Below are 15,060 nucleotides of genomic sequence, written 5' to 3'. Positions count from 1 at the left end.
TATTTTCATTATAAGAATAAATGGTATCTTAGTTGTTGGTTGTAAGCCACTCGATTTGCTGCAAGATGGGTGGCTACATAAACGTCATGAGTGAGATGACTGACTGACAAGACACAGGACACCCGAGTCTTCTAAGGTCGTGCAACTACCAGGCAGAAAAGTCGCGACCCCAGGGATAGAGTAAGGATTGCGCATGCGCGCAGCAGAAAGCGAAGGCGCGCCCAAGGGCAAAGGGCAAACCTACGCTCCGAATACCTGAAGGAACCGACCTCCACATTACGTCTCAGCCGGGCGGAAGAGCCGCGGGAGCTCTCGCTACTGTTGTTACTTCCGCCCGGCAGTGCGTGGGAGGAACAGAAGCCGCTGTACTGCTGCTTCTCCTTCCCTGAGAGATGCTGAGAGCAGCCGGTCGAGAGCCGCTAAACGGGGAAGGTACGTGCTTGGCCAACGGGATTGCCTCGTTTGGGTTTTTTTTTTTCCGCCCTTCTGCGGCGCTCCTCTTCTGCAACCCCCGATATTAATCGCTCCCGTTCCCCACCTCCAGGGTGATGATGATGATGATGAGGAGGAGGAGGATGGCAGAGAAGCCATCACACACTGCTTGTTTTCTGGAGTTATGGCCAACAAGTCGTCAAGCGGTCAGAATTGCCCTGAGCCCCCTAGGTTAATAATGGAACTCTAGTTGAAATACCCAGGCTGATGAAGCAAAGTAAAGCGAGGCAATCCGGCGCGGAAAAGAAGAGTGAACAAAGAAACGTTCCTGCTCAGGATCGTGTTTGCACTAAGTACAGTATTTCCATCTGTTACACACACACACACACACACACTAGCTGGACTAGTGTGAACTAACTGCTGTTTTGTTTTGGCTACTGTTGTTCCCATGATCATTGGCCAACCCTAATTATTGGCTCCGAGGTTGGTGTAGTCCCTGGGTGGGGTGCTGGTTGCCTCCCTTGGTTTTTACATGTTATCACTCTGGCCCCAAAAGAATACCACAGAAAAGATTTTTGTTGCTGTCATCCTGCTCTCTAGCAGGAAAGAGGGAAATTCCTTACTTATTTTTGGGCAGTTCTTTCAGCTGTTAAGAATAAACAATTTGCAGAGAGACAAAAGTGGCCTTGTGATGTTGATTTTTTTTTGGGGGGGGGGAATTATCACCTGTCCCCGGGCTACAGTAAAATAAAGTGATGATTATTAAATCTTCTGTAAGAATAAACTACATCAGACTTTGGATGGACATGTGGTTGTGTCATCGTGTCATTCAGATTGCTCTGAAGAGAAACTTTGTGCCTTGTTCCCTCAGGATGGAGCTGGAAATAATTTCCTGTTTGATTTCTCCTGTGGCAGGGATGAGGCTCACTATTGCAAATGCAGCAAACTCTAGTCAGGATCAAATAGTGGCGTGATATTTTCTGGTTTTATTACTAAATGGTATCAGTTGGTGAAGACTATAAGAGTATTAGAGTTCTAAAAGGAATGTTAACCCCTTCCTCTTTCTTGATAATCTTAAGGAACCCCTCCCATGCTATTTGCAAGGAGCAGGGGGAGCACCCCCCCAAAGTAATACCATAGTAGCCTCACAGTGCAGCAGGAAGCAAATGGAGTGGATTCCCTTCAGGCCTGATCTAATCCCATTAATTGAAGTATCTCTTTTTAATAAAAAAAAATATTGGCACTGAAGAGTTTGAATTTGGCAAATTAAATCTGAGAAGGTATTTTCTTTGACAAAGTTTAAAATAAGTCTGATTTTTTTTTTCCATGACAGTAATTTGCTTAAGCAGCTTTTCAAGACCTTAATGTACTTGGAATGAAAGCCCTTGAATTGTTATCCTGCTCATTGATCTTTTTTTCCCAGTTCACATGCAACAAACATCAGATACTTGAGGCTTCTGGTTTGGGCTTCTTCGGCGACGGACTAAAATCGCGATCATCTGCGGTTTTGATCCATGCTCGCCACTGGAGCTCCCTGAGCCGCCTGAATTCGGGGCTGAAGCCACCCCGTAGAGGTGGTGAAGAAGGGGGAGCCATCAGCGGTGTTGAGGAGAGCCGCATCTCTCCTCCTTGGCTGGCCATTACTCACTTTCCCAAAGGCAGTTGCAGCAGTGGTCAGAAATGGCCACCTCAAAGAAGAACACAACACAAGATTGTGCAGGAGGAAGTTTAAACGAGAAAGTTTGACTGACCGGGTTGAATGGAAAACATCTATTTAGGGCAGTGATCCCCAACCTTTTTTACGCCGCGGCCCGGTATCCCCAACCTTTTTTATGGCGCGGCCCGGTACTGGCATTAGCTGGGCGCTGCCATCTTTTTTGATGAAAAAGTGCTTCCGGTGACCTCACCGGAAGCACTTTTTCATCAAAAAAAGATGGCGCCAGCGCTTCCGGTGAGCTTTTCCGGGTAGAAATAGCTTTCTACCCGGAAAAGCTCACCGGAAGTGCTGCCGCCGCCATCTTTTTTTGATGAAAATGTGCTTCCAGTGAGCTTTCTACCCGGAAAAGCTCACCGGAAGCTCTGGCGCCGCCATCTTTTTTTGCTGAAAACGTGCTTCCTGTGAACTTTCTACCCGGAAAAGCTCACCGGAAGCACTTTTTCATCAAAAAAAGATGGCGGCGCCCAGCAAGCCAGCAGCCCGGTAGGACTTGTTCCGCGGACCGGTACCAATCCGCGGACCGGTGGTTGGGGACCCTTGATTTAGGGTACCTGGAACCTGAATTTTAAATACAAATACTATTCTTAAAAAAGATTTTAAGCAGTGAAAGAGAAAGTGAAAGGAAACGGAATTGACTTTTTTTCTTCTAACATCGACAGTTGTTAGACTGACTTGGAACATTAAGAAGAAGAGGTTCGAATAAGAAATTGATACTAATCCACTTTGACATTAATAGGCTATTTCTAGCTGATAATAAAGTGTCAAAGGGATAAAGATTCGTGGATAATTTAAAAACTTTCTTTAAAAAAAGAAAGAAAGCAGTGAAAGGAAAAAGGAAAAAAGAGGGTGGAATCTGGAAAATGACCACCTGGAACTTAAAAAACATTGATAGTGGAATTTTAACAAGGCTTGCAAAAGATACACTGTAGCTGAAACTTTGTTACGAGAAAACAAAGCCCCTGGAAAGAGAAAGTGAGAAAAGAAGCAAGAAACAGTTTTGGATTATTGGATGATTCCTGGAACTTTGGATGGAGGATCCTAATGAAATAAAATAAAATCAATTGGGGGTTGTTTAAATTTTTTTAAAATGGCATCACTCCTTGAAGAGTTAAAAATGAGACTTAAAGAACAAAAAGAAGAAGCACAAGACTTTTGGCTTCGTATTTCAATTTTTAGAAATGGAGATCTTGAACTATGAAAAACAACAAGAAACGCTAGCAGAACAAGAAGGGCGGACAACGAAGAAGCCATCTTTAATGACCAAACAATTTTAAGCGGGGTAAAAAAGGGAAAGGGGGGAAAGGGAGTTAAAAACTTAAGCACTGAAGCAACAACCAAAAAAAAGAGTAATTTGAAAAGTAATCATAATATCAGGAAGAAGCAGAAGGGAGGATCACAGAAGGGAGAATCAGATAGAAAAGGGAATAAAAAGGGGAGGGAGAAGAAGAAAGGGAAGAGGGAAAGGAAAAGAAGCTACAAAAGACAGAAACAAGATATAGAGGTACAGGAAAAACGTACAAGAATTAAAGGTATAAACCTATTTAAAAGACACAGAGACAATGGTTAAAATTTAACTTAAGGAGAGGATTCTGCAAGGGTGCATGGGATAGCATTGTTATATTAGAAATAGAAAAGGGTTAGAAAATATGTTAGATGATTAAAGTGATAGAAAAAAATCTGTTTTGATGTGTAGTGGAATATTTGTTTGTAAAGAGAATAAAGCTCTCAGTGATTTAAAAAGAATGTTTAAAAAAACTGAAAAGAAACATGGAAGATTTTTATCAGTTGACAAGATGAACTTGAATAAGAATAATAACTTTATTGACTACTGTTAATAACTATTGTTTGGTTTTTTTATTTAAAGACAGTAATAAAATGTGAAATATAGATGATTAAAGTGAAAGACAACTGATATTACTACGTAATGTTTGTTAAAAGAAATAGAAATGTAAAAGATTGTTATTAATATTAATGGCAGAGCTGTACTTGAATAGAATAATTATTCCATTTACTATTGTTATACATATATATATATATATATATATATATATATATATACACAGATATATAATACATATATACTTTTTTTCTTTTAAGAATTTAGTGTGTATTTTAAGGGAATGTACCAAGCAGAATTCGACTGAAAATAGGTATGTGTTATAAAATAGAGGTTAGAAAATGAATGTTATAACTGTAAAGATGTAACTTAAATTTTTAAATAAGATTTGAAAAAAGATACAAAGGTGTTACACTCCAGTCTAGTAATTACAGGGGAAAATTTGTTTTATGAGAAAAGATAATATGAAATTGTAAACAGGACAGACGAAAGTATAAAAACATTGATTAGAAAGATTTTAAAAATTAGAAAAAGATATCTAATTGAATTAAGAAAGGAATGAGATAATTTAAAATAAGGCTATAGGAAGTAAAGAAAGGGAAAAGCTATTGAAAAAATTGCGAAAATAGTTATAAGATATGGATTAGAATGTATCAGATAAATATGTATTGAGTTTATGTCTGTATGGAGAAGTGATAACCCGGGGCCACGCTGTTCTCAAAAAAAGATATTTTATTTGTATTTGTGTTTTGTGAAAACTTAAATAAAACTTTTATTGAAAAAAAAATATCAGACACTTGATTTGATGATGTGGATAGGCTTTATTTTGTCATATTGTAAATTACCAGTTGCAATTCTGATAAGAATCAGTGCCTCTTCTGCAAGCATTTAATAACATAGGAAGCTGCTGTTAACCTTATTCCCTACATGATAATTTTTGAAATCATCATGTAGGAGTTGACAAAACTCCTGTATCTTGTTTGGCCAGAAAATCGCTGGTAGGTTCACTTTATTAAGCCAAACAAGTACGGAATGATTATTCATAGCTAACTTTAAACTCTCTTTGTTTTCTCTTCAGCAGCAAGCATGAACTCAGATTCCAAAGAGCAAGATTTGATACGTGAAGAGTTCACTTACATTTCTGGAGCTTTGACACAGATTCTCAAGTGTGGCCCTTGGGAAGATCTCTGGAATGATAAAAGTGCACCCAGACTTCTATTTCTAGTTATCCCTGGTAAGTTTTGATATGTAGGTGATGTATGTTCTCTTGATCAAATCTGTTCTAGAAAATGGAAAGGGGAAGGCTTGAGTATAATTACAAAAAACAAATTAATAAAGACTTCTATTCTGTAAAGGCAGAGGGGATATGGCGATAAGAGATTGAGATACTAGCTGGGAAAAAAACTCCCAAGGGATATTTTCTAAGTTATCCCTTTGGGGAGCTAGTGGATCTAGTATGAGGGTCATTTTTATTTCATTTTCATTTTAAATGATGCCTGATGCCAAAAAATATCTGACACTTTATTAAGACTCTTAGGCTGTTCTAGGATATGAACAATGCAACAAAGCATGCATAAAAGAAAAATTATCCAGTTGTATTATACTGATGTACACTGCATAAATAAATTGTAGCCATATTCTACATGGTATCCTTCTCTCTCTAATTTCTGTGTGTGTTGTGTGTCTGTGTGTGTGTACATGGCTGCAATACCTGCCAAACTAAAATGTCATTTTAGAAATTGAATCTGAAACAGTATCAGCTGGAGAAACTGTTAGTTCTAGAAAGAGTTGTACAATCTTTGAACAATCACATCTATACTTGGGAGTTTTTGGTGCTCTATCTGACATTTCAAAGTCCTCTCTACTATATGTTCATCAGCTTTATTTGGATGTGATGAGAAGACTAGCGTTTCCTAAGTTTGCATATTCTCATGTTTTCCTTTAGCATAACAGCAAGGAGTTTTAAAGCTCTCTTTTGCATTTTGGTTTGCTGTGTTTTCACACTGCACTTAAATGAAATTTGAAGCATTTGATCTTAAAAATAATGGAAGTAGAGTTTGATGATGTTACCAAGTTTGGTAATGAAATATCTGCAAGAAAACAACCAAGTTCAGAGACCATCAGTTCAACCCTGAGCTACAAGTATTTTATCATATCACAGGATCATTTTATAGTCAATGAGTTGTGAAGAAATAAAAAATACAGGGAGGTATCTAAATGCCACAGGTGTTCTTAAAGCTTTTGCAATATTAATTTGCCTTCTGCTGCAATGTTTGAACATTGCAGCAGAATCTCTCAATGTTGGGATCAGATATATAGTATTTGTTCAAAGCAGTCCTTGTTCAACAGATAATGTAGCCTATTCTACATTATGTTAGATGGTTAGGAACTGCTAAATAGGCATTTATTACAAACTAAATAAAATTAATAATGCTTAAGACAATTGTGCTTTCTGACTATAATGTAGAAACAAATGTGCCAGAAGATGGTGCTGTTTTAAACATAAGTACAATTTTTTTACAGGTTTTTTTTTTGTATGGAGAACTTGATTTTCCAATAATGTTGGAGGTTCCAAATAACTGGTCTCACTGCATTCTTCCAGATATTTAAGTTGCCATGTATATGATATACTCCTTCACAGTCAAATAACATTTGATGTGTCTGAAGCTAGTTTCTGGGTCATTGGTTGTTTCCCATGATTAGATTTTTCCCAACAAGTAATCCCAGTGACAAAAGACTGAAGACTGCCACTTCCAAAATTGATTTAGCTGTCTGCTCTTCAAACCATTGCATCTGGGCATGGAATTATTTCATTACCCCGAACAATACACAATGCCAAAACAATAATGAGAAAAGTTCAGAAGTCTCTACCTATTCTACATTAAGTCAAACTGTTAGGACATTGGCACCAAACTAATTAAAGGATCTGTATAATGATTTTCTCAGAGTTCAGTGGAATAGGTGGAACAAGAATGTTTTATGGAGCATTTTGTGGCAGCCTCTCTACCTCTTCCCCTACATTATGTGTAACGTATGTTAGTTTGGGCCCTTATTATTCCTAAAGATGGAAGATAAATAAATATGTTTATAGAAGAGAGAAGAACATAAGGTGATTTGTTCTTGTCTCCCTTTTTCTTTAACTGGGTAGTTATAAAGAACGCTGAGATTTTGGATGATGTCTATTTTGAATAGGGCAATAAATGCAAACAACAATTGGTTCCCCTGGGTTCTATTTTTAAAAGATTTACACGGGGCCACAAATACTTCCTCCTGCTCTATCAGGTTTTTGGATGGGATTATGAAATAGTGAGAATTCCCACTGTTCACAGAGCTTTCAATGTATCTTTGGATTTTAATCTTGTTGAACCAGACACATTAAATTCCTCTTTTAACCCCCATTAAGCCCAATATAAATCACTAGCAGTAGTGCTACAAACTACTGTAAAATAAATGTCCTTACTTTGCAATAAGTTCATTTGTTCATCATGCTACCAAAGACAAAGGACAATTTTCTCACATTTTGTGGCAGAAATATTGGACAAGTGTTTGTTTTGCTAAAAAGAATAGAGACTGATAATTTAATAAGTAATGTAAGGTACCGAGTTCTCTTTTTGACAGCATTTTTGTTGTCTTCATTAAAAAGTGTATTCACATTTGTGGCTCTTGTTTCTACCCCTTCAATGAATTTTTCAGTGTCAGTAGCTATTGTAATAAGTAATCTATATGATTATCTTTTATCATCGCTCTTTTCCTGCTCCTCCCCATGCCTTATTTTGTCCGTGATCTTTTCTATTTTCTATCTAAAGAAAAACTCAGGTAATGATACAGTTTATCAGAAGATAGAAACCTTCCCTGTCAGGAAAAAAAAAAAGGTTAATCACAGGTATTAAAATATACACTGAAGGACTGACTACAAAGCTTAACAAAAATTGATTTCTTTCCAAACCATTGACTATAAAATGATATGGTGCTGCTGATAGGAATGAGACAAATATTCAGTGGAATGAATGGGGAAGAATGAAAATCTGTGAAGGAGTTACAGCATAAAATCTTTGTTTTACCTTTGGGGGCTCTTCCAAAGAATATCAGTTTTTTTAAAAAAAGACAAGAATGTAAAACATGTTACTCAAAGAGCGTTTACTTAACTCAGTTCTTTTAAATAAATTCCTCTCTTTCATATTATAGAAAATGCATGCATATTATGTGAATTAAAAAAAAATCTTTTAAAACACATTTTGATTAATGAATAGTTTTGTGGTGACAAACCCTCCAAAATAAGTAAACTGCTCTAATTTGGGAAGAACAGGAACTAAACATTCCAGGAACTTGGAAAATGTAGATAATATACTATATTTGAAGAGGTTATACTATATTGTTGGAGAGGTTATAAGTTTCTATAGTAAATCAATGCAACGGAGGAATTAAGTGCTATTTCCCTTCCCCTCCCAAAATCTCATTCATGTGGGGTAAATCTTTGGTAAGGTGAGAGTTGCCTGTTGAGTTGCAAAATTATTTTTAGACAAAGAATGAGAAATGCCACACAGTTTAAGGTCTATTTTCATTCCAAGTTCAAGTATGACATATACATGGTCCATACAGTGAAAAATATTTGATAAATATAATTTGCACAAGATAAAGATGGATCTTAATGTTTCAGCCTTTTCAATGGATTATGTTTTATTTGTGGCCTATATTTTTAGTAAACTTTTGTCTTTTTAGGTAATCCAGGATTGCCTGGCTTTTACCGGACATTCATTGAGACTTTATATTATAGCCTGAATCAGCAGTATCCTGTGTGGGCCGTTAGCCATGGTGGACATTGTAAAATCCCCCATGAAGTCAAAAGAAAGGAAGGTAGCTTTAACATCTTTCTTCTATTACATTTTCATTGATGAATGCTTAGCCTATGTAGATCAGTTGACATCTTTTGTACTAAATTGTATGAAAATGATGCCATGGATTTTATTGATATTTTCATTGATATGCCTAAGACTAGTTTGTAACATTTATTTAGGCTCTTATATGGCTGTTCCATTCAAACTCTCTGACGCTAGGTTGTGTACAAAAGACACCCCAATTAAAAAAGATATAAAATATCATAGCACACCTGAAAACATACTAAACTTTAAACATTAAACACTGAAAATGCCAACAACCTACCCAGGGATACTCGCCTCAACCTAGTCACAAAGCTCGGTGGAAGTTCCAGATGTTAACCACCTTCCTAATTGGGGTACATCTGGGGATAGATCATTCCAAAGGGCAGCCAATAATAAGGAACTTAAAGATTAGGAGGTATCTTCCAAGACACTTAAAAAGATGAATAGTGTTCCAAAACCTCAAATCATCATGGTAGTATTGGCCTAAAAAAAGTAAAGGCTTGACCCAAAACCAGCTGTTGTGTTTGTCTTATACAAACTATTTCCTACTTGAATATGTCCACAGGCAGGTGGTTATTTTGGAGCAGAAGATCAATAAGATATTAAATTGTATAATTAAATGCCATCTCATAGCTAGAGGTGCTGATGTAAAAGGCAGGTTTTTTTCTTGCCATTTATTATGGATCTACTTAGCACAGGCAGGTGGAAGCAACTGAGCTAATTACAGTTGAGCTATCAAAGACGGAGGCCGATTGGTATGTACTTGAAGAATGTCAGAATAACCCAAAATTGCAGGCACCCCCAAAAATTTCTCTGCTGATTTTCAGCCTGCTTTCCAATTATTTTAGAAGGGATTAGCAGTTTCTCAGGAATTTGTTTTCTTTTTTTTTTTTAAAACAAGTTTTATTAAAAGTTTCAACAACAAACAAATCGTTACATATTAAATCTTTCCCTGTCTTTCTACAATAATTTCCCCAATATTCTCATAAAACACAAACAAACACAAACAAACATAAAAAAATCTTTTAGTAAAGTACCTTGGCCCCAGTTACCTCTCTTTGCATGGGCTAAATATAATAGCACATATCACTCTTCACAATTCTATCTTATTTAATCCATCTTAATTAAATCATTAAGTTTGTATCTTTTGCCCATTCATTATCCCTCTATCTCTTCTTATAATAAAAAGAATTTCTCCTGAAATCACTAATCAGAGTATGATGCCTTTCTATCCTCCCCCTAAGTTAGTAAAATTAAAATTCAACATAACAAATACCCAATTTGGTTCTGCTTGGTACATTCTATCCACCAAAAATGTTTAAATACATTGTATCCTCCTTTCCTTCAATATTTTATTACATTTCAAAGATCAATCATTATTAAATCAATCATTATTAAAAACTTCAACATTTCAATTTTAAACTTCAACATTTTAATTTCTTATTAAATCTTAAACCATTCTAATTTACTATTTCAAATATAAATGTTACAATACCATCTTCTGTACCTTAGCAGAATCTTTCTTACAGAAATTTATATTTCATCCTTTGTCTCTAAAAAAAATCCCTCTTCTCCCATCCAATTTTAAAGCTTTGAGGCTTTTCTCCGCCTTTCCCCTTTCTTTCTTCCCCACCAAATCTTCCTACCCCCCTTCTTCTTCTAACCTCTGCCTTGCTGGGATCCCTTCTCTGTTGTGTTCCCTTTTTCTCTTGTTTGTTATCATTATATTTATTTTGCATCATATTTTTCTCTTTCTCAAATGTTTTTTAAATCTTAAGTCCTTCATTTTCCTTGCTCTCTTCCTTCCTTCTTCCTTAGATAAGTTTTGGGATTCAATGAAGATGGCGTCTTCGTCTCTTCCTTGTTGTTCTTCTTCCTTTTCCATCTGTTCCATTGTCTGTTGGTAATTGACCAGCGCCATTTCTAGAAATAGAAAAGCTTTTTCCATGCCATCTTTGCAGGCTGCTTTTGTTTGCTCATATTCATCCCTCAGGTCTTCAAAAAGGAAAGCCATTATAAATAAATCTTTTCTTTTCTTTATTCCTCTTCCTTCTTACACCAACCAAATATTCCGAGAGAAAGGCAAAACAATCCCAAAAACCACAGTCCTCAATAAATCCAAGCAAGCCAAAATTCCCCCTTCCTCTTCCAGGGGTGGTATCAAACAAATAAAAAAAAAGAGTCCAAATCTATATTTTAAAGCCTTATTAAGATTATATTTCTGTCCTCAAGTCTTCAAGGCATCTCCTCCAACAAAGTCCAAATTTATATATTTTCTTTATCCTCTCCCTTCCGGCTTAATTCCGTCGGGAGGAGAGTAAACTTTCCCTTCAGCACCTCAAAATAGCCGCTTTTTTTTTCCCTTGTGGAAAAATCATCAAAAACCATCTTTTCCAGGAATTAAATTAGATAAATCTCAAAGCCCTGGGTCAACCAAGAAGAACTTTCACTTTCAATAACTTTCTCTTCTTCCTCCTGCGCATACTTGCCCGGCTGTCAACTTCTTTGTGGCGGCCATTACGGACCGCCGCTGCACCGTCCTGGTAAAAGGGGTTCAGCCGGCCAGGGAGGGGGTCTGCAACACCCCAAACCCTTCCTCCGGATCCCCTTACCTTCAGCTGCCCCTGCAGGCAGCCTTGCTCCGCACCCAACCGGGTCGGAGCCCCAAAACGCTAGCGCGGCAGGGATCGCGCAGCTTCGCGCGAATCCCTACCGCTCGCGAAGCCGACAAACCGGAAACCTCAGGAATTTGTTTTCTGAACTAGAAGCAGTTCTAGACCTAGTCAAGTCCTATTTCCTTCACACACCTTGCCCTGAACACTTTGGAACTACTTCCAGTTTGGAGAATTAATTTCCAGAAAATTGCTTGCCCACCCCAGCCAGAATGACACGGCTTGAGAAGGAACAGAGCATTCTAGAATACTCTGGAAAATTCAATTCTGGGATTGATTGTTTTTATTATGTGTATCACAACACCTTAGTCATGATGGAATTTAAATTCATGCCTTGTAATTTACACAGTCAGGATATACACATACAAACACACATGGGTGTACCAAAAATCAGGCTCCATAGACAGTTTATTATATATATCACATTAAATGTTCAAATTAGTTGTCATTTTCTACCAAAGATTTCATTACTTATTTGATGGATGACCTTTGAACATTTCTAAGTATATGGTAAATAAGACTATGGGAAAACATATTATCAAATCATATTGTGATTAGCCTGTAGAGGCTGATTTTTGGTGCATTCTGTATATGTGTGAGTGTGTGTGTTTGTCCTATTATACTAACATACCCTTTGGTAAAAGATTAATGCTTATAATGCTTATGACATTGCAGTTCATTTTATTTTGGTGTCGATTTTTAAAAACATAATTGCACAATGCAATTAGATATTTTTGCTACTGAAGCTACAAATGCCTTATTGTTAAAGACTTACCTTGCATCATTTTTAAAAATGTACAAAGCAATTCTGTAGGGCAACATGATTTTATGTATATTTCTGGATTGATATTTGTAGAATATTTGAAGTATATATGGCTATTTAGCCAGGAAGTTGAAATTTAACACAGTTAGTAAGACTGCCTACCCATGTTTAGTGGGATTGTTTGGGACTACATTTCCCCTTTGGTAGCCATGAGGGTGTCTCAATTTGTAATTGACTTGGTATACTCAGTAGGGCAGCCAAATTTGAATTTTAAGAATAGAATAGAATTCTTTATTGGCCAAGTGTGATTGGACACACAAGGAATTTGTCTTTGGTGCATATTTCTCAGTGTACATAAAGAAAGAATAAAATGCATTTATAGCTGGAAGGGAAGTGGGTGTCTAGGGCCACTTTCTATAAAATCAAGATTAACAATAGTCACTTCTTTGTGTGACAATGACTTAGTGGTTTGCCTTTGTCAACCCTTTCAAGCAGGGGTCCCCAACCTCTGGGCCGTGGGCTGGTATCGGTCCATGTTAGGATATGGGCTGTGCATGCAAGTGAGTGAAGCTTCATCTGTGCAGGCACCGGATCTAGGTTGCATTTGGAAACCCCCCCTCTCCCATCTGTAGAATAATAGTCTTTCACAAAACTGATCCCTGGTGACAGGTTGGGGCACCACTGCTATAAAATAAACCCAAGAAATCAATGCCATATAGGTCAGGGCTATTTTTATTGTAATGGTTATAGTAATAGAATCTTGGAAGTCTGAATGTGCTCCCCCACCCTTCCCTTTATTTCTGTGGAAACTAGGAAAGGGGCCAATCAGTTGTTTTCTCAAATATTTCTTGGAATGGATTCAAACCCAACTTGTCTGATCATTGCCTTAGTCATGGCTCTTTGTCCTATTCTTCAGGACTATTCCTCTGCCCTCTATAGCTCTAGAGGTGCAGGATCGAATGTTCTATTGTTACAATTTCTCTCAAAGTTTGATGTCTATACTATTGAGCCCAGACAGCTTCCTTGGTTAAGCAAGAATCTGTCAACGAGCAAAATGATGATTTCAGAAAAAAAAAAAAGGGGGGGGGGTGCTTACAGCTTGCATGAGAGTGCATGATTATGGCTATGTTGGCCATAGAGAAGTCTGCTCTTTCTTGCAGTTTTAACTCTAGTAACTGTCCAGTTCAGTTTTCTCATGTAGTTAATAACATCACGTGTAAATGGGAATATGATAGAAACTGTGGAAGTGAATAAGGTAAAGGTAAAGGTTCCCTTCACACAAACATGCTAGTAGTTTCCAGCTCTAGAAGGTGGTGCTCATCTCCGTGGTCATGTGGCCGGCATGACTAAACACCGAAGGTGCACGGAACGCTGTTACCTTCCCACCAAAGTGGTCCCTATTTTTCTACTTGCATTTTTACATGCTTTCAAACTGCTAGGTTGGCAGAAGCTGGGACAAGTAACGGGAGCTCACTCCATTACACGGTGCTAGGGATTCGAACTGTGGACCTTTCTGATCAACATCTTAGCCACTGAGTCACCGCGTCCCTCAGAAGTAAATAGAAACATCTTTAGTGGATGCTTCTGGGTCTAAGTTTTATAATCACTCTGAAGTGATTATAAGTTACGATTAGAAGATTATGATTGTAAGATTATGATTATAAGATTATGAAGTTAAGCACATTACCACAGTTCTAACAAAAATGTCCAGTGTTGTGTTACATGGTTTTATGGATCAGTTTTATTTAATATGACTTCTTTGCCCATGTCATTCAGCACATTTTAACTACAAAAGCTAAGTATGCTTTGTTCACAGGAGACAAATCATATTAAAGAGTGGATTAGATGACTGTTCCTTCAAAATACTTCTTAGATATTAACCAATGTTTGATTCCACTGGTTCATTGTTCTCACTGTCAAACAACTTGCCTTCAGAACCTGTGGGTGCTCCGTCACAGGAGGTTTTTGAGAGGAGACTGGACAGCCGTTTGTCTGAAATGGTATAGTGGTGGCTAATCTTTTTGGGCTCCTGTGCCAAAAATTGCGAGCGTGCCGGCACGCCCATACTTGCGTGCCAGCACCCAGAATGCAATGTGCACGCCCTCTCCCCACACCACCTGCGCATGTGCGCGCAATCCCCACCCCTCACCCCTTACCTGCACTGTGCCTCTCAGCTGATTTTCCGGTATTACAGGAAGTGACGAAATGGGCCTGTAATTTGGCCTGAGAAGCCTTGCAGAGGCTTTTTCCAAGCCACTGGGAGGCCGAAAAAGGCCTCAAACCAACTGAAAAAAAAAAAATCAGCTGTGAGGTGCAGGCATGCGCAGTGAGGTACGTTTGCCTGCGGCTCGCGTGTCAACACAAATGGCTCTGCATGCATTTGCACAGTATCTTAATTTATGTGTGCCTTTTTGTCTGTTTGTAATTTTAGCTACGGTTCAGTTATATTATGCTGATAGTTAATTATCTTGTTTGGTGTGGTGTGATTAATTTCAGTGGATATTTTTGACTAATAAATAATGGTTTTTGTACTTTTCTTCAGTATCTATAAATAATATCTAGAAATTTTAATAAACAAATGTTTAAATAATACTTGTAACAAATAAAGCATTCAGCACTTCCAATTATAGAACAGGAACAATTAATTATATTTAACTTTTTTATTATCACTAACTTCTCATCTGGATTCTAAACCTTTTGCAACATCCTACCTCCTGTACTTCTATAGCTGAAAGTGAAATCTGAGATAGCATGGTATT

The 15,060-nt window shown here is 37.5% G+C and overlaps 1 protein-coding gene across 3 annotated transcripts in view; it reads left to right on the top strand.

The window, feature by feature from the left end:
- The first annotated feature begins 237 nt into the window (after nt 1-237).
- Nucleotides 238-15,060, top strand: part of LDAH (lipid droplet associated hydrolase) — a 105,257-nt gene continuing 90,434 nt past the window's right edge. The window contains exons 1-4 of one of the 3 annotated variants that reach the window (XM_087947324.1): nt 238-432; nt 1,856-2,214; nt 5,068-5,220; nt 8,706-8,840. In XM_087947324.1, the coding sequence (XP_087803450.1) occupies nt 5,073-5,220; nt 8,706-8,840 (283 nt within the window). In that variant the 5' untranslated portion in view covers nt 238-432; nt 1,856-2,214; nt 5,068-5,072. Of the gene's footprint in view, nt 433-1,855; nt 2,215-5,064; nt 5,221-8,705; nt 8,841-15,060 lie in introns of all 3 variants that reach the window. The other 2 variants (XM_026675548.2, XM_026675546.2) reach the window with 2 other exon arrangements.

This window comes from Notechis scutatus, chromosome 1, assembly GCF_049901735.1.
Source record: "Notechis scutatus isolate UNSWTSFEM ecotype Mainland chromosome 1, rNotScu1.2, whole genome shotgun sequence".
NCBI lineage: Eukaryota > Metazoa > Chordata > Lepidosauria > Squamata > Elapidae > Notechis > Notechis scutatus.
This window is presented reverse-complemented; position numbering and strand designations above follow the sequence as displayed.